The sequence below is a fragment of the Lactuca virosa genome, chromosome 1 (genome assembly GCF_052849685.1).
Source record: "Lactuca virosa cultivar CGN04683 chromosome 1, Lactuca_virosa_CGN04683_v6, whole genome shotgun sequence".
NCBI classification, from domain to species: domain Eukaryota; kingdom Viridiplantae; phylum Streptophyta; class Magnoliopsida; order Asterales; family Asteraceae; genus Lactuca; species Lactuca virosa.
The window spans coordinates 6,171,562-6,197,771 of NC_136426.1; the positions used below are offsets into that span (position 1 = coordinate 6,171,562).

Consider the following 26,210-nt stretch of genomic DNA (forward strand, 5'->3'; position numbering starts at 1 on the left):
TGTAATTATTGTCGTAGTAATATGGATAAATTACTTTCATACGAAGAACATATCATGATAAGTCATCATAATTACATATCAAATGTTAAAAATTATGTTATCTTTTAAATATTGTCTTGTAAATATGTTGTGTAGGATAACCCAACAAAAAAATAATAGAAAATAAACATAATCAAAATAGAAAAACTACAATCAAATAAATAAGAACATTGGGTGGTTGAATATATAAATAAAAATGTTACATAAATATACATTTAAATCAAAAGAAAAAACTAACATTCGTCTACTTTGCTCAAAAAAAAAAACTTATATCCGTTTTCTGAATCTTCTTTATTTATTTTGCACCATTCAACCATAGAAACTTGAGGACAATTCTTCACTAACCTGCAATCAAAATGTTTTTCTTGAAAAAGAAGAATGAGAAAGATATTCCAACCAAAACATTGATGTTTGGAGAGTCATATTCAAGATTGAGTAATACATACAAATCACATATAAAGATCAAATGAGAAATTGAATATAAAGAAAGAATAGAAAAGCTTCATTTGTTTTGGTTGAAAGAAAAAAAATCATATTACAATTACCATCGATGCGACATAATTCAAATCATCATATTTGGATCGTGAATGCTTCAACTATATGAAAACTTTTGAATCATAATATCTTCAACGAAACGACAACTTTTGTAAGAAAAATGTACTAATATAACTACATATATAATGCATGAGGTATTGAACTTATAGAGTGTGCGATTTTCTTGGATTGAGATTATGTGTGATTAATTACTTTGAAGGTGAAAGGGTGTAGGAGTTTCAAATGCATGAGTTGTTGACAAATTTTTATGGGGGTTTCAAATCCATGAGATTTTCTTAAAGATACTAAGATTTATAAGTATTGGTTATGAAGTTATAATTAACAATCTCCAAACCCTAGCTCCCCGTTTTTAATCGAATTTGAGCGTTGATTCTCGGTTAAGATTCCTACCCGTCACCATCTCTCTCGGTCTCTCCTACAAAGTGTGGTGTGAAGTCACAAATTCGAGAAGGCAGGAGACTAACCGTGTCGTCAATTTGAAAAAGGATGGCGTGTATCCCAGGCTTAAACCCTCCCAAAACCCTAGCCATCATCTCCTCATCGTCATCGTATTCAATCAATAACAATTTGCCTTTATCGTCATCATCGAAATCTCATTTAAAGATCGCTCAACTTTCGAAGAGATTGCCGAAGATTTCCATTGTAATGGCAACCAAGCAGCAAGAAGATGGGCTGAGTTTGAATGCATTAACAAGCAGTGACCGTAGAGATGAAGTTATGGTTGCTGCAAAAAGTTCACTTTCGAATTGCCTTTCCGAGACAAATCTTCATCTTACCATCCCTTCTCTCAAATCTAAAACAAGAGGCAAGGTAAAAAGCTGTGTATTTCTTTGTTCCCCCGTCTTTATTTGTCCAAAAGAATCGATCCCGTGTAACAATAGCAACCATCTGATCAAATTGTTCGGCTATTTTGGAAGTAAAATCAAAAGAAATCATGAAGTGGTTAAGCAAGATGCGAACTTTAATTGGATTTTGGGACATGCATGGGTCATCGATATTCTGCAATACTTTCCCCTAATTTCTGTAACCATGGTGGCGTTTATAAATTGCATTCATGGATCTGAAACTGGTTAACTTTTTGACATTTTATAGGTTAGAGATATTTATGACGGGGGAGATTATCTTGTTCTAGTCACAACTGATCGACAAAGCGCATTTGATAGGGTTCTTGCTTCGATTCCATTCAAAGGCCAGGTAATTCTTCTCCCTCTTATGTTCGTTCATTTCATTTAGTTGAAAATTTTAGAAGGATGGTTGAAAATTTTAATATTTTGCAGGTTCTTAATGACACAAGTTTATGGTGGTTCAACCAAACTCAGCACATTGCTCCAAATGCAATAATAGCAGCTCCAGATAAAAACGTTACTATTGCAAAGAAATGCTCTGTTTTCCCTATAGAATTTGTTGGTATGTGCTCCCACATTAACATTAAGAATTTTTTTCCCCCTGATGGTTTATCATTCTATACCTTTTGTAAATTGAAATGTCCCAACTTTTTAGTCAGAGGCTATGTGACTGGAAGCACGGATACATCATTATGGACTGTATACAAGAATGGGGTGCGAAATTACTGTGGCAATGCTCTTCCTGAAGGTTTGCAGTAAAAAAATCTGATAACTTTTTTTATTTTGGGATTTAACATACCATATGTGACATCAGGAATGGTGAAAAACGAGAGGCTACCTGCAAATATAATCACACCAACTACCAAGGCTGCAGATCATGATGTTCCTATTACTCCAGATGAGGTTTGTCTATTGTCCTCTCTTCTTCTCTATTTTGTATAATGAAGTTGTTTAACCAAATGTCCAAAATACCCTCGAGTAAAATATCTTTCTTGCAGATTGTCCAACAAGGGCTGATGAGTCAAGCTGATTATGATGAAGCAAGTAGGAAAGCATTGAGTTTGTTCGAGTATGGCCAGGTGATTTATTGGCACAAAGATTTTTCAAATAACAAAAGAATTGAAAAAAAAAAAAAAATGAAAGTACATTGCTATTTCTTGCATTTAGCCCTATTTTGAATGATTCTTCTGTTTTGGGTTTTGCAGCGTGTGGCATTAGAACATGGTGTGATATTAGTGGATACAAAATATGAATTTGGAAAGGGCCCTGATGGTTCAGTGCTATTGATCGATGAGGTCCATACACCTGACTCAAGCAGATACTGGTTAGCCCATTCTTATGAGGCCCGCTTTAACAATGGGCTTGAGCCCGAAAATGTCGATAAGGTCCAAGTCCAAGTCCAACCCTTCTCTTTCATTACTCACCAAATTTCTTTATGGAAGCCTTATTACAATCACTTGAAATTTGATATATGAAATGTTTTTAGGAGTTTTTGAGGTTGTGGTTCAAAGATCACTGCAATCCCTATGAGGACAAGGTAAATATTGACATTTATCTGTTTGAATGTTGATTGGTTGAATGTGATTCATATCAAATTCTTTTTTTTACCAATTAGGTTCTTCCCAATGCTCCTGAAGAGCTTGTTACTGAACTGGCTTGGAGGTATGCCGTGACTACACTACCATTGTAATTCTGATTGGTTGATTAATTTATTTTAAGCATTGTACTTGTCTTTTAGTTGCAAATTTAGCCACTGTTGTTGTAAAAATGCATAAAGAATAATGTTTTTGAATGGCAGATACATTTTCTTGTATGAGACGATAACAAAATCAAGATTTCAGATACCCGAGACAACGGTAAAAAGAAACTCTCCTCTAATGTAAGCTAAAATAATAATGAGCGAAGTGAAGAGGCTAAGTTGTGTTGTTTTTTTGTTGTGTGTGCAGGAGCCTATACATGATAGGATAACTCGCAATGTTTCAGATGCATTGTCATTGCTGCTACCCAATTAGTTTTAACCATGTGATCAAAGCAGTTATTAAACAATGTTTAGTGTCATCTGTTTTCTTGTTACGGAAGGCTGAGCTCTTGAAGCTTAGGTCCCCAAAATGTTTTAACTCAAAATCAGCTTGTCTGAATCTAGATCTTGTTTTCGTAACCGATTTGTATCGGTTAAATTTAAGTTATATTTTGTGATCAGGTTATAATCCTCAAGGTTGTGTTTGGCAGAATTTAACTGAAAAAGTAGTAGTGTTTGGTGAAAAAGTCGCTAACTGAACATATAAGGGTATATTTGAAGAACTTGTGAAAAAGTCCCATGAGATCGGTTTTATAGTAAATTAGTTATATAACAAGTGAATAAACTTCAAAAATAAAAATAAACTAGTTATCGATGTTTAATTATTATTCGGCTTGTCTACTATATTTAATTATTAATCTTGTTTCGGTGAGTCGATTTAAGTTCTATTTTATTTGTTTAATAGACAAAATTGAAAAGTTAAGTTAATAAGGAAATTAGTTAATAGACTGAAAGTCGTACAAAGTGTCTTCCAGTAAAAATCATTTTACTTCAAAAAGTAGATTATTCAATAGTCATTGTAAGTTATAATCATTACTTAAATTGAAAAAATAGAAAATATTTTCAGGTCTATGGCTAACTATGCTTGAGCCTTAACTTAACTCATATAGGCTAGGTTTACATATGGGAGAGATCGTTCAGCATCCGTTATGAAAAATTGGGAGACCACAGTTAGGATCGAGGTGGAAGCATTCGAAGCTGGTAAACGACTAAATGCCTTTTAAACTTTACTTTTTATATTAATTATAAATTATAAATTACTAATTTTGTTTTTTTGTCTTGAATTTTGTACAACTGTTTGCTGGAATTGGAGACATAGAGTGATAGAGTAACATTGTTGGCTCAAGTCATCTGGTACTATGAAAACTGTCGAGTCTTAATTAATTTCTTATTGTTACTGTGCACTGTTTTCTGCTATAGTGTCGTACACATGTAGTAAAATTAATGGAGGCATAATAATTATTTTATCCTTCTGTAATGGTTTCCAGTCATTTTGATGTTTATTATAATTGGAAATAAAAATCAATAACTAAAGTGAATGACTTGCTTTTTTACATGTAGATTAGAATTTAGATACAGTCAAGTAGGATTTAAGAATTAATAATTGAAGTGAATGTTTACATGAGTATATATAACTATATAAGCACGTGTTTGCTGTATACCTTGTACAAAGTAAACCGCTTTAAAAAAAAAAACACTGTAAATTAAAAAATTATAAATTACAGCATCTATGATAATGCATCACTTTGTGAAGCTAGAACAATGGCCATAGTTTCATCATCCATATCTATCTTATCATCCTCCATCATTTCAAGAATGTCACTACACGCTTTCTTTTTTGCTACATGCATCCTAATCAAAGATCGATATACACACAAACTAGCAAGATTGAAACCCCTAATAACATTTAAAAACTCCTTAGCATCTTCCAACTTTCCACTCTTTTCAAAATACTCAAAAATAGACTCAACAATCGTACCCGAAGGCCTCCAATTACAATCCTTCAACATCTTAAACCCATTCTTCATTGCATCCACAACTTTCTCCATGTTTCCATTTTTAAGATATCCCTCCATAAGTATCTCCCATGTCTTATAATTTGGACACCCACCTCTCTCCAATGTTCTTAAATGTAACCCCTCTGCCTTTTCCATTAATCCACCCCTAACATAAGCACCAAGAAGAATATTAGACACCCTAATGTCGTACTTCCAACACTGTGACTCCCATTCTATAAAAATCTTTTCTGCTTCTTTAACATCCTCAAGCTTCACTAAACTTAGCAACATACACATGTAGTTTGCACATGTGAGTTTTGCATCTACCCTTTTGCAAGCTTTCCAAACGCGAATAACCCCCTCTTTGTTTTTCAAAGAAACATAGTTTGTAATGAGGAAAAAGTAACCAAAATGGTTTTTGAAAGATAGCTTCTTTTCTGCGTTTTCCAGTGTCAGAGTTGCTTTCTCAAAAAGTCCTGATTTCATGTAGATATTAGCCAAAGTACAAAGAGTGCTCCATCCGATTATAACATCCTTGTCGTTTAACATTTCTTTGTAAACAATATCGACATTTTGGACCCCATAAACCTCATGGGTTGCACTCATCCAAAGATTATAAGAAAGCACGTTTCTTGGGATTTTGTTTTGCTTCATCTGGGATATGACAGATATTACAAGGTCAAATTGAGATGTGGCTATGTAAAGCTTCATCATTGCGTTAAATGGATGTGGAGTCACATTAGCACCCAAAGAAGTCATTTTGATCATTAGAGACTCGGCTTTTTCTGTGGCTTTATCTCTAACGTATGAATTGAGAAGATGGAGATATGAAGCTTTTTGTGAAGCTGTGTTAGGTAGTTTGGCAAAGTAATCTTCGGCTTCTTCCAAAGTACTTACTTTGATGGTTAATTCTAACCTGAGAGCATGATCAGAGTCTGAAAACTGGAAACGTTCTTGATCCTCCATCCACTTCATTACCTGTCAACAAATATACATCACAAACTTCTCATTTTGAAAGGAAAACCATCAATGCAGTTTCATGATTATATACGACCTACAGTGTAAAAGGAGCAAACCTCAAGAGCGTGTTTGTAACGCCCACGTCTCACAAGTTGATTCGAAATATCTCGAAGATCGTAAATGGAGACTTTTCGGCCTTCGCTGACCCAATTCTGGAGCACACTCGTCGTGCTTCGTCGAGGATACCTGAGGAAAAGTAACTTGCTTTTAAGGTCGATGTCGTTATTTTGTTTAGAAGGCGGCAAGTCATGGTATGCAGATGCCGATAAGTTGTTCGACGAAATGCGCCTTAGAAAATTGAATCCTTTTGCAATTCCACCGTAGCGCATTTTACGGAAACTGCAATAAAATCTTTGTGGGTATTGTGTGTTTCATATAGAAATACAGAGATTGGGTCAACGAAGCTTACCTTAGTGGCTGAAGACGGGTGAGAAGTGAGCGAATCGCCATGGCAAATTACAATGAATTCAGCACGAGTTCAGTCCGGGTAGGGTCACTCACGCTGGCAAATGCGGGAATCTGAATTTAGTTTTTCGGTGTATATTTCCTTTTGGGCCCCTAAAGTGCATCTAATCTAGTAGTACTTTTTGACTATCCAAAATTTCACTATGTTCACATCAATGTTTTAAAAACCGGTTTGAACCGGCGGGTCGAACCGGTTGGACCGGGAATCGGAGGAGGGGGTGGTTCAATTATCACCAGTTTTGTATTGATTTCTAGACTGTATTGAACCGGCCGGTCTTTAAAAAACCCGGTTGAACCGGTTAAACCGAATAAAAACACATGAAAAAGAACCATTTACATAATAAACTTTGATGATTTTTTTCCAAATCTATTGAGTTTTCTCTAAATAAAAACATATGATTAATGTTATAAAGTTTTTTGATGTGGTTGTATTCCTCTAAAACTATATTTCGTTTCAGTATTATATTTTATTTTCTTTTTGACGTATATGAATTTATGTAAACACTAAAACTTATGGTTATGATTATTTTAATGTATTTGGATTCATTTACAAATTATTTTTATGTGTATTTTGAATGTTTGAACTTGTAAACATCCAATTTATAATTTATATAAGTATGTATGTGTAGGAAAATAGAAAAAGACATGAAAAATAGAGAAACCGGTTCACCCGACGGTCGAACCGGTTAAACCGTGAATCGGTCACCATACAGGTTCAACTAAAAAACCGGTTTTTAAAACATTGGTTCACATAACTCCCCACGCTAACACATAAGAGTGCTGGGGTGGACTGCGGTTTGGAACCGCATTGATGCCACGTGGACCGCAAACACCGCCTTCTAGGTGCGGTTTCCTGCGGTTTTGGCCGCAGTGTGGCTAGAAAAGACTGCATGTTGTGATTGGTTGTTCCATCTTTTGACCGTTGAACGGTCCTTGCGTCCGAATTTATTTATTTATTTATTTTTACTCTCTATATATACTTACCATTTTTTACTCCACATTCAACCAAAATCCTTACACTTTTACTCTCTTTTCCTCCAAATTTTTTGAAAATGTATTCTTCCAAAAGGCCCAGCAAAGAAAAAACACCTGTTAGAAACACCACAACCCCAATACCTTCATTTGATCAGCCGATTTTTCCACCTCCATATTACCACTATGGCGGTATGGTTCCGTACTTTCCACAACGACCAACACAACCACTATCACAAACACTACCACAACCCGACACATATTTTAATCCATTTGAATTTTTGTCTCAACCCAAATTTGTTCAACAAACACAAACACAAACACAACCACAAAAGGTCGTTTCTGATTTCGAACCGGAATTCGTTACAGAAACTCAGCCCACTCGAGCAGCAACTAAAAGAAAAGAGAAGACGAAGACTAAATGTTGGGAACCCCTAGAAGTGTTAGTGTTGGCACAATCTTGGATCGATATTTCAGAAGATGCGACGGTTGTAAAAGACCAAAAGCATGACCGCTTTTGGATTCACGTTTTACATAGGTTCCATAAAGGTATGAACCGTGGAGAATACCGTTCAAAACATCAAGTGTACTCGAAATGGGGGAAGATGAACAAGGAAATCATGTTGTTTAATGATCTGTATAACAACATGAAACGTCAATGGAAAAGTGGAGAAAACAATGATTGAGGAAAACGCTGAAAGTGTATCAAAAAAAAAAAACCTGAAGGCTTTCAAGTTTCTTGAAGTTTGGAATTTTGTGAAAGATAACAAGAAATGACAAAGTAGCAAAACATCAGACGAGCATATCGACAGTGGTTCAAAACGCAGCAGAACATCTGAGTCCGACAACACTACATCAGATGCTCGTGTTCAATTTGATCTGAACGAAGATGAACCTGTTCCAGTTTCACCACCTTCCCGACCAATGGGAAGAGACAAAGCAAAAAGCAAAGGCAAAGACAAATCGTCAGATTTAGATGAGTTGAAAGAAATGGGGGCCGACATGAAGGGTATAAAAGATAGAATGGACAAGATTTTGCAAATTGCTTCTGAAAGAGAGCTTCAGAAACAAAGAGACAACGACATACGATTACTATTGTTGGACACGTCGAATATGACCGGAGACGAGCTTCAAGTTGTTTTGGCGATGAAGGAGGAAGTGAAAAAACGTTACGCAAATCGTGGCTAATTTCTAGTTTTTTTCTTCAAGTTTTTAATCGTTTGGTGTGTGTTTTTTTTAATAAGTTGTAGGTTTTATGTTTCTAATCTGCTTTTCTATTTTTTTTAAGTTAAGCAATGTATGGTATTTGTATTTTAAATTAATGAAATATTATCTTTTTAAAATTATGTTTTTCTTATTAAAAAAGAAGATTTATTAAATTAAAATAGTTAAAAAAAACAAAAATAAAAGTGTGGTGCCCAATGTTTTAAAAACCGGTTTGAACCGGTCGGTCGAACCGGGAATCGGTGGGAGGGAGCGGTTCAATTATCACCAGTTTTATATTGATTTCTGAACCGGATTGAACCGGCCGGTTTTTGAAAAACCGTGTTGAACCGGTCAAAATAAATCGGTTGAACAGGTTAAACCGAATAAAAACACATGAAAAAGAACCATTTACATAATAAACTTTGGTGATTTTTTTCCAAATCTATTGAGTTTTCTCTAAATAAAAACATATGATTAACATTATAGTTTTTTTTATGTGGTTGTATTAATCTAAAACTATATTTCGTTTCGGTATTATATTTTATTTTCTTTGTGACGTATATGGATTTATGTAAACACTAAAACTTATGGTTATGGTTATTTAATGTATTTGGATTCATTTACAAATTATTTTTATGTGTATTTTAAATGTTTGAACTTGTAAACATCCAATTCATAATTTATATAAGTATGTATGTGTAGGAAAATAGAAAAAGACATGAAAAGTAGAGAAACCGGTTCACCCGACGGTCGAACCGGTTAAACCGGTTGAACCGTGAACCGGTCACCATACCGGTTCAACTAAAAAACCGGTTTTTAAAACATTGGTGGCACCACTCCCTTGGTGTGGCAAGAAACCACACTTGTGTGGTAAAAAATGACGTGACGCTTATGTGACGGTGAAGGGAGTACGGTTCCGATGACACCACTCCCTCCAACCTAAAAGGACGAAATACTTCAAAGAGGTAATAAATATCTTTATTTTAGACCCATTGGTGATGGTTTCAGCACCTTTTCTTTGACTCCCACCATGTGAAGCATCAATAATTTTGGATAGGTGTTAATGCAAAATGTCATGTCTTTGAACTAACTAAAATGTTAGTTTTTTTTGGTTGGAAAACCATCGTAGTAATTAATAATTAATAAGTTAGTTTATAAATTAATAGTGTTTGGTAAAAGTTACTTTATAAACTATATCACAAATATAAAATGATATAAATGTAAATTTAAATATATAAATAAAAGAAAAATTAAGGATACAATTGAATTTTTTTGAAAAAGCTTGATCAAAAGTTAGCTTATAAACTAGTTCATCAGCTAAAATAAGTTATTTTTATAGTTTTATCAAACATTAAATTACAATAAGTTAGCTTAAAGCTAACTTATTTTTGTCAAACAAGGTCTTAATCTACTCTACTATGTAAGTATATGAGGGTATACAATATACACCCACAATTAGGACCAAATTGAAAATTAACGAGGTTTAATCAGAAAAAACAAAACAAAACATATAAGATATTTTATAATATTAACCCTTAGATTTAAGAGTAAATTACACGAATGGTCCCTATGGTTTGGGGTAATTTACGCGTTTGGTCCATAATTTATTTTTTTAACTCGGAAGGTCCCTAATGTTTGTTTTTGTTACGCACTTGGTCCCTACAGTTTGTTTTTGTTATGCATTTGGTCCTTATCTTACCTAAAAAGACTATTATTTAAATAGGGAAAAATGGTGGGATAGATAATGTAAGGTGAAGAGGGTGGGGTTGGGGGTATGTTTATTTAAATAAATTAAAAAATGAATGGCAAAATAATATTTTTAGGTAAGATAGGGACCAAACGCGTAACGAAAACAAACAGTAGGGACCTTCCGAGTTAAAAAAATAAGTTAGGGACCAAACGCGCAAATTACACTAAACTATAGGGACCATTCGTGTAATTTACTCTAGATTTAATTACTGTTTTTTTTAGTTTAACCATGTATGTAATGCGTTTATGATGTTTTATAATTTCGAATTTTTTATAGATATATTAGCATTTTAACTTTCAATATTATAATATACCTATTTAATTAATATTATTGTCAAATAGTCTTTTAAATTAGAGGAATTTCCGCGCTTTGCGGCGGACAAAAGTGATGCATGTATGTGCAAGATATTTCTTACGTACGCAAGGACTGAAAATTGTGGATCAATGTTTCAAATACATATGTATGGTGTCGTGTATGTTGGTTATTTGGATTATTGTTGGAGTTTGGTTTTAGTTTGTAAAATATGATTCGTACTAATAGATAGAAAAATGTTTGGAACAGGTACCACCCATTAACTGAAGACGCAGTGACCAACCATCTTCACCAAATAGGAATAATAGTGGATATTGCAAAGGCATATAACACGGGTGCAACTTACTAACCCGCTTAGGCAGTCCATCTTTCGAATGTACAACAATATCATAACCACTATCATTAGCATCATCACCACAAATAATGCAACCCAAGGTACTCGGAGTAGGAGGGCCTTATAGCCAATCATGTACATTGTTGTAAAGCCGTACGAAGTAACTTTCTACTTTTATTACATATGTCATATCTTTTACATTTTAAAAGTGCGTACATACTCGTTGGGCATCATATATTCGTGCCAAGGATATTGTGGTCTCACAAATATGATGGTGAATCAACCATGCAAGAAAGCGTGACCCTTGATTATGTTATAACTCTCAAAGTGATGTGACGGTTAACCACACACGTTCCATCAACAAACTGCAACCACAAGTCCACCTTTTACGTCTTAGATTTATATTCCGGTTAACCATATACGTTCCATAAATAGGCTCGTAATGAATAATGTGTGTTAATCATGGATTAGCAAACTATTCATATTTTCCTAAAATAACTAAGAACATGAATTTTGTTTTTAGTACTTTCATTTGTTATACTTTTAACGAAACATCGTCCAATCGAATCCTTTCGGTTAACGACAATCCACCACACAAAGAAGAAGTAAATGAAAAAGAACACTCATTAAACGGTCATTTTATAGATTATTTTCTTATACCTCTCTTATAGTATGACTTAATGAATGAAGTCTAGTCTTGATTCGACTAACGATCATTAATTAAACATGCGATGACACATGTTGTAATTTTTGTTTTATATATATATATATATATATATATATATATATATATCCTCCCTAATAAATAAACATCTTTTTGCCACATATCAACTTATTATGCAATTGGACATATGACATTTTCTTGATTTTTTGATTTATCTAATATTCCACTTGTCAATTTGTTATGATGCCACCTAAACATATATAATGAAGATGTATATTATTCACAAACACACGTATATACAATGTTTGATTTGATTTCCTAAATATTAGCAAATTAGAATTATAATGACATTTTCTTGATTTCTTAAATATTAGTCCATATATAAACCAAAACGTTTGATTTCATAATTATAGGAAAACTATGTCTATATTTTTGGAACCTGTAATCACACACCACTAATAATGAATTACATTCAAACTTCACATTAATTCAATTTCTATTACCATATATATGTATACTTTAGGCTGTGAAAAAATAATTCAGAAAATCATATGATATATGCTAATATATGCTGATATAAATTCCATATATATGTATATTTTACAGTAGTTAATCTGTTTTGTATCTCAAAATCAAGATTACTTTGCCGCTTTTGATATTGTTTCTTCTGCAAATTCATCGTCGCCTACAACAACTGCTAACAAAGGTTATTTCTTATGCTTCATCTGTGTGTTCTTCCTTTGCGTATATCTGATAAAGATAGACTTAAAGGTGCAAAATATCAAAAGTTTTTTAGCATTCTCTTTATTTTTTTTCACTAACTTTTTGGTTAAATTTCTCTCCTAAATGGGGAGATGTGCTGGAAGTGGATTGAAATTGTCACTATTTTCATAAACAAACGACCTTAAGTTTTTCAAGGATATTATTGGAGTATATCATGCTGTTTTGGGAGGTTTTTCTGCTAAACGTCATGGTGTCCCTATCTACTGCTTTGGTTTTTTGTATGCACTTATAAGTATTTTTGGTATCTTTGTATTTTAGTGGTGGTGAAGTATAGACGCAGTTGCCCCTGTCCTTGGTATGAAAAATGGTAGCAATGAAGGTTTGAAAGAGACAAATACAAAATCACCTTTTTTTTTGTCTTCAAGGGTATTTCGAGAATTTGTGGGTGTTGCTTGGACATACGTTTAAGTTTTCCTTTGTCTGACTTTGTTTACAAAGGTTTGAAAGAAGCCTTTTTTTGAAAAATGGTTGCTTTGGCAATTGTTATTTTTTTTAATTTTTATTTTATTTTATTTTATTATTATTGAGGATTTTGTCTTTGGTATGAAAAATGGTAGCAATGAAGGTTTGAAAGAGACAAATACAAAATCATCTTTTTTTTTCTTCAAGGGTATTTCAGGAATTTGTGGGTGTTGCTTGGACATACGTTTGAGTTTTCCTTTGTCTGACTTCGTTTACAAATGTTTGAAAGAAGCCTTCAATGAAAAATGGTTGCTTTGTCAATTATTATTATTTTATTTTATTATTTTTATTTTGTCTATGGTATGAATAATGGTAGCAGTGAAGGTTTGAAAGAGACAAATACACAATCTCACTGATGTCGTCTAAAAAGAGATCAATACAATTGCCAAGGCAGTAATATAGTTTCACAATGTTGCAACTCCTATGAATACTTTGTTTCTTGCTGCTTAAATCCTCAAAAAAAGCAACAAGGGTCAAAATTGCCAAACCAGTAACATCAGGGACTTATTCAGCTCTTTTCGATTACTGCTTATCCAATCTTTGTTCTAAGTTCCTCCTGTACTCCAATGAATTATTTGCTTCATCTCTCTTGACCCATTTTCTATTTTGACATTTATGATTCAAATACAAAATCTTGGAGGAGTTGTGATGAGATATATACCGTCTATTCTTTTTTTAATAGTGAAACTGGTTAGGGAGGTAATGAGTCTTTTGAAAATTTTATAATTATAAAAATGGAGTGAGGACATTTTTCATAAAATTGCTGTCAAAATATGTTAAAATGGGTCCAAAGTTGGTTGAGAATGACCAATATGCAGTCAAAATGATATTTTTACTCCAATGAATTATTTGCTTATCATGATCTTCTCAAGGATTGGTGCAACCAAATTATAAAAAGGTATTTCGGTCCTTTTATGGATTTTGATGTATTAAGGATTTGGTGTAACAAAAATATTCTCCTTTTTATTTCAATTTTAATATATATTCCAAGTTAGTGTGGATTAGTTTGTTTTGGTAACATGCAGGGGAGAAAAGGAATCGGTTACTCCATTGAATTAGTTGCTTATCATTCTCAAATTTTTCAATGTAATAATCATAGTTTTTTATATTTCTTTTACAGCTCATGGATCCAACCGAAATCACAATGATTAATGATCTAAGTCTCTCAAATGACAACTACACAATTAAGGTCCGAATAATCAGACTTTGGAAACAAACAACTTGGTCGAAACCACATGAGACACGACAAATCGGAATGATTTTAATGGATGAAGAGGTATTTAAAAAGAATTGCTTTTAAACTATTTAATAATTTCATAATATCATATAATTAGTTATACACTATCCATGTTAATAATATAGTTGTTTATTATTTATTTATTTAATCGTTGTTAAATGGCAATACAATTGAATGCACTGTGGACAAATCATATGTGATATTGGGAAAACACTTGAAGAATATGCAAATGTTTACATTCATAAGCCAACACTTGGTTTATATGTTGATGGCGTTATGAAGTTCATTGACACTCAAAACAAATTGTTTTTGCAATATAACACTAGAGTAACCAAGTGCATTGGTTTTAATGGTCCCAAGAATTATTTTGCCTTTGCAAACTTCCAAGATCTTATTGATAAGGTTATCCCTTCAACTATTTCTTTTGGTAAGTTCATAACGTTGATTTCACATTTTACATCTTATAATATTTGTATATAAATTCTCCATCCTAACACTATTTATATACTAACATCTCCCATCGTGTATATTATAGATGTCATTGGTAATGTTTTTCAATGCTATCCACTGGAACCTGCAACCCAAAAATTGGATAAAAGGATTACATTGAAATTGGAAGATTTAGAGTATGTTTCTTTCAATGTAATATGGGTTCAATTATATACACTTATACAATAAAGTCGTTACTTATAAGTATTGTATTACTTTAATAATTGGTTGGTATTCAAAAAATTTTATTAATTTTTTTTAACAAACCCGTGTAATACACGGGTCTTACACCTAGTGTATATATATATATATATATATATATATATATATATATATATATATATAGGCTTAGGTTATTCTATTTAAAGTAATTATTATGTTATTGTATGCATAAATGTGGGCCAATCAAATTTACTTATTTTAAGAAAGTGATTAATATATATTATTGAATTAAATATAATTGAAAATTATCATCTTAATTAATTACAAGGGTAATTTAGTCAATTAATATAGATTTAATAAAGGAAAATTGCATTTTTTAGGGATCATAGATTCTATTAATTTTAAAAATCCGATTGTACGAATTATAATTCTTTTAATTCGGACATTCTAACAGAATATGTTTATGAGTATATTCAAAAATAAAAATATTCTTGAACCATAAATAATAAAAATATTCTTGAACCTATTTCTTGATCATGACTTTAAAAACTTCTTGTAGAATAACAAATTCTTGAACAATCAATTGACGAATAAAAACAAAAAATACATTATTTCTTATAGAATACGCATAACAATTGTTAAGAATTACATTTATTGTTAAAGAATAAAACTAAAAAAACTTTCAAAACGGGAAAGAAAACATCAAATCTAACAACGACACTAATACATTCTAAAAGAATAATGTTGCTTAGAATCACTTTCAATTTGTGGTCCGTTCTTCAAGCATCAACTTCTGTGAAAACAAAACAAAATTGTAGTTTAGATTCTAATAATGCATTAGCAAATGAAAAATAAAAAACTAAATTCATTTGGAAAAAGATGTGGACTTGTGAATTGCACCAAAACCAATAAACAAGAATTATAGAACACGCATAAATCAGTGAGAAAATATCCATACTCCATTCCAATAGAATTGGAATTCATGACTCCATTCCAACAGAACTGGAATTCATGATTCCATTCCAACAGAATTGGAATTCATGATTCCTTTTTATCTTCTTCATGTCAATCTCAAGAATTGTACCACACATTTATGGTTTCTTTCCCTTAGATCACAATGTACTCCATATCTATCAAAATTCACAACTATACAATAAGATTATCAAGAGAATTGATTTTTTTTTATCTATTTAACTAGTAAAGCCCAATCAAAAGAAACATACCCAATCAAAGAAGAGATCATCACCATTGTTCTTCCTTCTCTTTTCTGTCAAATGAATCAACCAAAGAATTCCCTGTTCTTCTCCTTTGTTTTCCTACCAAAGAACACCACTAGAGATGGGTAAATCAAGAGAGCAACAACCCTCTCTTGGTCATCCTTGCTCATCACCGATTCCACAAGCAAAAGCCACTGATTTCTTGCTTCCATTACCTGTTTCACTGCAAATCCCCCTTCCCCTTTCTGTTTCAATGGTCAATAGCCCTATTTTCATGTTCTCTTCCTTGTAAAAACAACAAACCCAAACACCCATCTTTTCCCTCTATTGATTTCTGTCTAAAACAAGCAAAAAAAAAAAAAAAAAACAGAAACAAACCTCAAAAAAGCAGAGGGAAATGCCGACTGCCACCACCGTAGACGACCCACTGCCGCCCTACAACTCCCATCTGCACCCACCGAAGCCCACCGTAGCTTTGTTGCTTCTTCCTTCGGTCTAGCCAAACCCCAGAGGTCCTCTCTTTTCCCCTCGTTTTCTTCCTTCTTTGCTGTTCCCAACGACCACATCGTCGCTCATCGTCGAAGGAAACCCACCGCTCCTCGATCACCGTCGATCACCGTCGATCACCGGCGTCGGTCGTCGCTGCTACGGTGCCTCCGTCGCTGCTACTGCTGCTACCGATTTGGTGATGTCATCTTCAACGGCGGGAGTGGGGTTCTTCAGTATCTTCTTCATCGTCGCCGGGAAATTAGGTCAGTAGCCGATTGGATGGTCGACGTGAAGGAGTCTTCAACCGGTGATAACGATTGATCCTACACCGGTGATGAAGATTGATCAAATCAGTCGTAGGCCTTATATAAAAGGGGGGAATTAGGTTAAAATCAGCATAACTAGCAAAATTATAGGGAGTATTTGTGGAAGTTATTTCTCAAATTACCTAGTTACCCTTATTGATTTATTTAATTATTGTTTATTCTATTAATTTTTGATTGGTCCACAATCATGCATACAATAATATAATACTTAGTTAGAATACCTGAACCTATCTCTCTCTTTCTCTCTCTCTATATATATATATATATATATATATATATATATATATATATATATTATTCTTTTATAAAATTTTATAATTATATAAGAGGTGAATTTTAAACAATTTAAAGTTATTTAATTTAATTAAATTATCTTTAATTACCTTTTAATTAATTGCATTTTAATTCATTATCAATATGTTTAAATCAATTAGGCATATTTATCTTCCTATTTTAATTAATTAGTTTTAAATAGATTAAGATATTGATTTACACTAAAGATAAACCCTGAATTTGAAAATATTGCAAAAATCCTGAAATCATAAAACCTCGATAAGGCGCGTCGTGCCAAAGCTAGGGCGCACCACGTCCTGCAACAACAAATTTCTTTTGCGGTCTTTTGTCAGTTTAAAATCTTGTGCATATAATAAAACTTAAGGCTTTGATACCACTCTTGAGTTTTCTATGGAACTATATACTAGATTAAGACAACGGAAACAATCAAAAAAACATCCTAAGTGTACATGCACCGTACGATCTAAGTTTTACTATTATAGCAACATACTTTTCAAACTAACCTAACAAGCTAAAAGAGAAAGGATTGAAACACTAACCTTTTTGACAAATCGATTTGTCACTGGTACCTTGATCTCTTTGTTGCTCTTGTCATTTCTTGGAAAGACTAGTACCCAAAGTAGAATATTTCTAATGGTTCACACCCAAAAGTCAAGAACCCTATAAACTAAAGGATATAGATATGAGAGAGAGAGGGGAATCGAATTTTGCAACCTTTCTAAAGGTTTAAATGTGACTAAAATATTAAGATTTAATCTTGATTCAAATCGTTTCCTTATCTATTACTAGGATTGATTCTGGAAGCCTCCAAGGAGCCTCTCAAAACCATCCACCACCTATAGGTTACAGAATGTTCCCATTGTTCAACTGGCGAACAATTAACATTCAATCTATGCGTCTTTAGATTAGTACCAATTAATCCAAATTAATTCTAATTAATATTAACTAGTTTCTAATTAATTTATTAACATGTAATAAATTAATAAACTATTTTCTCAATCTCCTAAAATCATTTCTAGCTATTCTTGCTCTTGAAGTCAACCGAAAAAAGGATTTTGCTAATTCACAAAGTTACACAAATTAGTTATGATATTGGACACCTATTTCCAATAGTTGCGTTGGTACTTGCATGAATAGTTTATTGATATAAGATATTGCCTTGCCGATTGTGTAGTTGGCCAGATTGCTGGAGAAGACCGGCCTGGTTAGTATGGGCTTACCGTGTTGGTTAAGGTAGTGTTTGTTTTTTCTCTGCAGATCTGTGTGGTCTCTTCTGTCTGCACCGCGCAGACCACGCGCAGACATTAGCTTTTGCAGACTGTTTGTTTTTTTGAAGACTGCAAACCTAAAAATGTCTTCGCGCCATCTTCTTGGCGCAGATGTGGACCAGAGTCTTCTAACATCTTCAGACATCTTCTCGCCTAAAAAAACATATATATCTTTATTTTTTGAACTTTTTTTTTTAATTTATATTTTTTCCAACTTTATTAATGATAAACAATTTGAAAAAAAAATTACAAAACTTAAAAAAAACGTTCGACGATACAAACATGATATTTTTGACAAATTTATAAATAAAGATTTATTACAATAATAGTCGTTGAAATTGTTTATATAAATATGAAAAAAAAATCATAATATATTCTTATATTTTTTTGCCAAATTTTGTAAAACATTATTTAATACAGTATTGTCAATTTCTCGAGAAAATATTTATGGTCGTTTTTAATGGATTTAATTGAAAAAATCAAAGTTTATTTCCATCTATTTATGTATCAAATTCTTTGATCACTAATTATAATGTTTAGTTATAACTTTGCAACCAAAGTTGTTGGTTTTTATCAAATATATACGTTAATTCATACAATTTTTATTTTTATTTTTTATACAATAATACATAAAAGTTGATCTAGATTCGTTAATTATTTATAACAAAGTCATAAAAATATTATTTAGATTTCAGTTTATTTTAGTAGCCCGCAGATGTTAAAAAAACAAACAGTCTTCTTTTTTCAGACTGCAGACGTTTGGTCCACCTCTTCTACTGCAGAGGTCTATAGATGTGGTCCGCAGACTGCAGACATTTTGCCTCAGAAAAAACAAACAGCACCTAAGCCTTCTTAGCATTGCCGCGTAGCTGTTATGTATGGGCTAACCACATACACCATTAAAAAACTAAGACCAATGCCTTCCAAATATTCCACAACACCGAGTACATTAAGACCCAAAGTAATCTACACCTTTTTTTGCTTGCTTAATACCAGAGAGTGCATGTGAGACTTTAACTCTAAGCAATTTAAAGGAGGGGAAGGCAGCATGTTAGACCAATTGCAAAACCAGTACCAGATATCTTTAGCATAGAAGCAATCAAAAAAGACATGGTCGACATTCTCCTCGACAGTCGCACAAAACAGACAGAGAACAGAAGACAATTAGACACATTTAACAACCATATTACAAACAATCGAAATTTTGTTGTGAAACAATTTCCAGAATTCCAGGTGAAGCAGTTAACTTTTAAAAGGCGCCCAACCATTATATGCTAAGAAATTTCTAGGATACATGTTTTATTATCAAGGAGGAACTTTTAGGAGAGTATTTAAATGCAAAGTTCGTATATGTGTTTTGTATTAGTGCGTTAATATAAATAGAAAATTGTTGTATATACCAACCAAAAGCATTATTAGTGACAAGACAATCTTAAAAACATAACAAACGATGTTATTATGTAACAGTGACTATTAAAACTAATTATTGTATGGGAATGATTTTGAAGCTTCGTATTGAGCTAATAGAACGATTCTGACTGGAATATAAATACAATCTTATCCATCAATAAATTGTTTTATTTTAGAGAGATTTTTATCTTTTATCATAATCATTGATTATTTCAATCTAACACTCATAATCGGTATCCATAAGTGAAGCTGGAAAGGTCTTTCCAGTGCTTGCACCGGCAAAACACCTTGAGGACGAACTGACGAAGTTTAATTCTAATCAACAAGTCATACTTTATAAATATAATAAGATTTGTTTTCAGTTGACAGGGTTATTTTCATGACCAACTATGCGGTGGATTCATGACAAAATTCCAAGGGTAGCCCACATGATTTTAGATATAGCACGTCGGAAAATTTATATTATGTCGAAAAAATTCTTAAAATGTTATTATGCTAAATTTTTTAAAGGGTAGCACTGGGCTACCTCAGGTACCCCTAGGTCCGACCCGGACCAACTCATATAAACTTGTTATAGTTCTCATCATATGAGTTTATATGTTTGTATGTTTTTTCACACTAATTTCTTGTAGTGTTTCGTTTTTAACTAAAAAAACCAATGCGTCTTATAACGGCATGAACTCTAAAACTCCAACAACTTTTTCAAATTCTAGAGACCTATAAGTGTTATGTTGTCTTATAAATGTGCTATGTTGTCTTTTTCTTTTGTCCATTGCTTTTAAAACCGACTTATCAGCTTTACTATGTCATAATCGAAGTCTTAATTATCTCTGAATTGAAAAAAAAGTGTACTAGAAAGGGATTTTTAAATTTGAATGTTTTCAAATACAACTAATGAGGGTCCTCTAAGATGCTGTCAATCAGGGAAAAAGAAAACAAAACAATGGTCATACAAACCGGCACTGTATTCATATCATCATATGCGGTATGTGTATATTATTTTATCGATAATGAAATAATATATTTGATATTATATTATTATCTATGGGATAAACTTTAAGCGACTGTATCTTTTATTTTTATTATATAAAAGGTTATTATTTTAATTTTCTTTAAGTAAAAGTTAGCATTAAATGTCAAATATTAATTCTTTATAATAAATAACTAAATATTATATATATTTTCAATAAAACAACCTCATTTAAAAAAAAAATTTGTGATTTGAAAACTATCGTTATTGCTTCATATTATTGTTATTAATAATAATTACTAGATTGTCTTTGTTTTTAGTATCTGTATTTTTTATTTTTTACACGTTGTATATTTTCCATGTTATATTTTTTATTGTTTTTTAAGATGTCTTATTTTTCAGTTTTCGGTTATGTATTTCGATGTTCTTTTTAAATGATTTGTTTTACCGGTCTTTTCGATTATCAGTTTTGGTTGTTTACTTGGAAACTTTTGGAAACTTTTGAAGTAAATTGGAAATATTTTGAGAATCCTACATGTGCATTTACATAGGATGGAATAATTTCAAAGTCATTCATGATATTCATACCAAATTTGACTTTTTGGAAGTGATTAGATTTGTAGATAATCATCGATGTACACAATGAAGGCTAGCTACCCATCGGTGGTGCTTTTGGGATGGTTCATCATTTATCTCGTTTGGACAAGTTTTCAATGTATTGAGTAGATATGTTTAACATGCATGAGCCCATTTTAACTATCAATGTGAACTTAGACCTCTTAAGACATTTGTTGTCATTTACAATATAATAATCATTTATAAACATCATTATAATATAAAAAATTACATGCAATGCTTTATGCTTCTAACCCCTTTCCAAGTGTTCTCATGTCCAAATCCTCATTAGTCTTTTGTCAGTCGTTATTTATATTTGATTGCTCATTGGATACATGGCGAACCCCAAACGTCATGTGTGATATTTGTGATGAAAAACGAACAGATCCGCTGAAACTCGAACTTGTACCACATCAATCTTATACATGGCGAACCCCAAACGTCGTTGAAAAATCGAGGGAGAATGAGATCATCTGAGCCGAGAAGAAGGAGATCGACTAAGCTGAAGAATAAGGAAATCGTTGTCGTTCTCGCTTCACCCCTTTACAAACGAAGATCATCCTCATTCTCGGAGAAGGGCAACGACCTAGGGTTTCGATGTCAGGATCTGCAAACGCTGGTGGTATTCGTTGCAGGTTTCTAGAGATGTTTTCGGCAACCGAGGATATGGAGATAAGGGGATGAAAGGAGAGATGGGAAGAGAGAGAGAGAGAGAGAGAGAGAGAGAGAGAGGTGTTGATTCGGTTAGGGTCTGAAAGATTTTCAGATCAGGGAGAGGGGGATAGAGGGAGAGAGTGTGTTCAGGTCAAAGGTTTCCAGGAGGTGGTGGTGGTGTTGACTTATCGTGGTGGGAGTTTACAAATATAATACTTGAGTCTGAATTACATATCTAGAAAATTTTGTTTGAGTTTATCTGGTGTTGGTGGTAACTGGAAATAGTGCTAGTGCTTGTGGTGGCGGAGTTAACCGGTGGAGGCGACGTTGACCAGTGGCGGTGATGTTTACCAGAGGACAAGAAGGTGAAAAACGGGGAAGACTGGTCTACTATTAGGAAATAGAATGAGGGGTGGGATGGGGTTTATTTTTCTTTTTGATTTTATTTTTTAATTGTTGTACTAAAAGAAAAATAAAAAACAAAATAATAAGGGCAATATTGTCAATTTAAATATTTTTTAAAAAATTGGACCAAAGCTGTTGTAACACCTGTTCCAAGTATCATTTAATTTTCTAAATTTTAGGGTTTTGTGCTAGGACTCGACGAGTTGGGGAGCTCCAACTCGTCGAGTAGAGATCATTTATGAGGACGCGGGACTTCGGATCTACTCGACGAGTTGGAAAACCCCAACTCGACGAGTAGACACTGTAAAGAGAAACCCTAATTTTAAGGGATTTGTACCCTATTTAAAGAACTTATGGCTTATTTGCAGCCTCATCCATCGTTCTTACAGCCCAAAGAAACCCTAGTTCGAGCCTTGCACCTTCTTGAGTGAGAGAGAGAAAGAGAGAGCTTTTGAGAGTGATTTTGGTGTGGTTGTGAAGGATTTTGGAGCTTGAAGAAGGAGCAAAGAGAGAAGCAGTAGATCCGACATCTACTCTGTATTGGCGACCATTTTGAGGTATAAAGTCACTATCTAGACCTTTAGTTGCTTAGATCTCATTTCATGGAAGTAAATGGTCACCTTTGAGGCATAATGGTGTCACTTTTTGGATTGGACCTTGTTATGAGAATAGAGTTCAGATCTGGACATCCCTAGACCTCTATGGACATAAAGTTTCTTACTTTATCCAGCCTTAGCCTTTCTCTATGCCCTAAGCTTGGTATGAACCTTAGTTTTGAGTGTTTTAACCTTTTAAGGCCTTGCATGCACGTAAAGTTGGCAACTTTACGTGGTAACTACATTAGAAGAAGTTGGATTTGAAGTTTGGAGCCTTGGATTCCACTGGAAAGGACTGAACACGAAAAGAGATAAAGGGACTCGACGAGTTGCTTAGCCAACTCGACGAGTCGGGTAGGGTTTACCCGTTTTTCGGAATATGAGTGATTTTGGTGAGGGATTAGGGTTTTTGGTCTGCATGAGTTTTCGGTCTTCTTGACATTGAAGGAACTCGACGAGTTACTCAGGTGACTCGGGATTTCGGTTGTATAGACTCTGAAGGAACTCGACGAGTTGCTAGATGCACTCGAAGAATTGAGGTCAACATGGACTGTTGACCTTGACTTTGAGCAGGGTTAACCTTGAGGGTATTTATGGTATTTCGGGATTGTGACAAGTTAATCACATGATGATTATAGGCAGTTGAATTGGAGTTGTGCGTTGGGATTTATCTGATCTTATCTTGTCAGTTCAACATTCATGAGAGGTGAGTCTCCTCACCATACCAATGGGTCTAAGGCACCAAGTCCGACCCATTTTATGATATGTGGTACACTAGTTGATGTAGTGATTTGTGGCATGTTAGTTGGTTATATGCTAGGAGGTATGCTAGTTGTTTATGCGGTACGTTTGTATGGAAGACCATGGGAGAGCCCATAACACTTGGATGTAAGACCATGTGGAGAGCCCATGACTTTCCTATTAAAGACCATGGGAGAGCCCATGACACTTAGGTGTAAGACCATGTGGGGAGCCCATGGCATCCTGGAGTAAGACCCTGGGGACGAGCCTACGACATCCCTATATGTTGTATGCATCCCTTATGTGGTTTATGTAGCTTCTATAGCTAATATGATTATGTGATTATGTGGATTGTGTGGGGTATGCTCTGGGGAACTAACTAAGCATTAGCTTACAGTTTGTAGATTTGTTTCTGATACATCTGAGTCTAAGGGCAAGGGCAAGGCTTGATGACGTGGCATGCACTCTCTCTCATGCATTTTTATGGGACACTCTAATGATTGGAATAATATTGTTATTGTTATGAATTTGAAAACAAATGTATTTTAGATTTTATGGTTTATGGAAAATGTTTTTGACTATTTAAAAATGAAAATTTTCTTTTGAAAATTGGGTCGTTACAAGTTGGTATCAGAGCCTTGGTTTGAAGGATTCGGGCACACTCCCGGGTGTGTCAAGACTCAAACTAAGGAAATGGTAAAATTGTTTTCAAAAATAAAAGTTGAAAACTTCTTAAACTGGAAAAGAGGATAGTACAATGCGCGTGATCGGCCGAGCCAAGTAAGTAGTTCCCCCAATATGTTAGCCATGATATACTGATATTTGAGTTATGATAATCGTATGAATCTTGCTATGTATATGCTTTTAAAATTATATACGGTTAGGAGCTTATAGCCTTAGAATGATTATTTTGGCCTTGTTTCCTGTTCCTTGTCTGGTTGTGGTCCTAGGGTAGAATCTATTATTCGAAAGTCTATTTGATCCTTTTCTTTGTATAATTTGCATGTATAAAGGCAACCTGTTATGATTGGTTTGATATGGGTAGAGCGAATATTAGGGTAACCTAGGATTTGAGTTATGTTGTAGCTTGTGGGATATGTTTTGTTCTGGGATGAATTAGAGTTATCAAGTAGAACCTTGGGGAAGGTACATGTAGGTGTGGAAGGTAGTATTGGGCCCGTACTACTGGAAGCACAGGACCTGTACCTGAACTGATGTTAGGTCTGAAAGCTCTAAGGAGAACTAGTGTGGTAGGATCCCCTCTTTGGACGTCTTGATCATTATGGTTTATGACATTGCAGTTCAGCATGGTGGTTACACTATTTGGAGGAGGGGGATCAGGATTAGGATCAGGATCCGGATTTGGGTCGGGCGACGGTACCGAGCCCATTGATGAGAGGTTGCACGAGCTCATAGCAGCCTAGGTTACGAGGGGCATCCTTGATGCTACCCCATTGATTTTTGGGACGGTCAAGGAGGGTATGATGGAGATCATGGAGGAGAGGCTCTGGGCATTCAGAGTCGAGATTGTTGCGGGCTAGGTCGGGGTCCAAACTCCCTCGTTTCGGGAGTTCAAAGCGTGCGGGGCGCCGGAGTTCTTTGGGGTCAGGGACCCCATAGTTAGACGATATGGGGTGGTGTACATATAGAATGCCCAACGCACGAGTTCTTGCCCTGATGTGGAAAAGGTGGGTTTTGCTTCATGTATGCTAAGAGATCGAGCCCGAGACTGGTGGGGAGAGGTGACTAACCAGGTGGGGGCAGCAAGTGTGGCTGAGATGACATGGGCCGAGTTTGTCAGGCGATTTGATCTGGAGTTTGCACCACCTATCGAGGTGCAACTTATAGTGAGGGAGTTTGAGGAGCATCAACAGACCACCGAGACTGTGGCGGAGATTACCGCCAAGTTTCGGGAACGAGCACTATTAATCCCGCAGTATGTTGCGGATGAGGATATGAGGAGGACGAGGTGTCATTCTATGCTGAGGGATGATATCTGTGATTTTATGAGCTTTACAGGGTGCAATACCCTGAACGAGATGGTGGAGAAGGCCCGCAAGCGGGAGATGGAGTTGGAGTTCCGCACCAAGCGGAAACCCGAGCAGGCACAGACAACAATGGGTCAAGATAAAAAGCCTAAGACCTAGAATTCTTCCAGTAGAGGCCAGCATGGTCGTGGCCGGTGTGCCAAGTGCGGTAAACCGCACATTGGTTCTTGTCGGGCGGCAGGCTCGGGATGCTATGCATGTGGCCAGTCAGGCTACGTGATCAGGGATTTCCCCAAGAAGGGCTTGCTTTGTTCCCACTGCAACCAGACCAGCCACAAACGGGCCGATTGTCCAAAGTTGCAGGGA

At 34.4% G+C, this 26,210-nt stretch overlaps 2 protein-coding genes across 2 annotated transcripts; one reads left to right on the plus strand and one right to left on the minus strand.

Moving 5' to 3' along the window:
• The first annotated feature begins 928 nt into the window (after positions 1-928).
• PUR7 (purin 7) lies at positions 929-3,653 on the plus strand. The gene is made up of 11 exons (XM_079066637.1): positions 929-1,404; positions 1,687-1,788; positions 1,872-2,001; positions 2,095-2,187; positions 2,254-2,342; positions 2,438-2,518; positions 2,645-2,824; positions 2,926-2,976; positions 3,055-3,101; positions 3,238-3,295; positions 3,386-3,653. Exons 1-11 carry the CDS (start codon positions 1,081-1,083, stop codon positions 3,449-3,451), a joined length of 1,221 nt encoding a protein of 406 aa, XP_078922763.1. The 5' UTR covers positions 929-1,080; the 3' UTR covers positions 3,452-3,653.
• Positions 3,654-4,585: 932 nt separating this feature from the next.
• On the minus strand, positions 4,586-6,566 carry LOC145131999 (Tetratricopeptide repeat (TPR)-like superfamily protein). Its single transcript, XM_079066642.1, has 3 exons — positions 6,445-6,566; positions 6,092-6,374; positions 4,586-5,993 (listed from the first exon to the last, which is right to left on the minus strand). Exons 1-3 carry the CDS (start codon positions 6,483-6,485, stop codon positions 4,746-4,748), a joined length of 1,572 nt encoding a protein of 523 aa, XP_078922768.1. The 5' UTR covers positions 6,486-6,566; the 3' UTR covers positions 4,586-4,745.
• Positions 6,567-26,210: the final 19,644 nt, after the last annotated feature.

Bases quoted from the DNA above. Each gene is read 5' to 3' on its own strand.
- PUR7 (XM_079066637.1), top strand. From the start codon at position 1,081: ATGGCGTGTATCCCAGGCTTAAACCCTCCCAAAACCCTAGCCATCATC. The intron at 2,002-2,094 runs GTATGTGCTCCC...CCAACTTTTTAG, and splicing joins TTTCCCTATAGAATTTGTTG to TCAGAGGCTATGTGACTGGA. The intron at 2,188-2,253 runs GTTTGCAGTAAA...ATGTGACATCAG, and splicing joins TGGCAATGCTCTTCCTGAAG to GAATGGTGAAAAACGAGAGG.
- LOC145131999 (XM_079066642.1), bottom strand. From the start codon at position 6,485: ATGGCGATTCGCTCACTTCTCACCCGTCTTCAGCCACTAAG. The intron at 6,375-6,444 runs GTAAGCTTCGTT...ATTTTATTGCAG, and splicing joins ACCCGTCTTCAGCCACTAAG to TTTCCGTAAAATGCGCTACG. The intron at 5,994-6,091 runs GTTTGCTCCTTT...ATTTGTTGACAG, and splicing joins GTTACAAACACGCTCTTGAG to GTAATGAAGTGGATGGAGGA.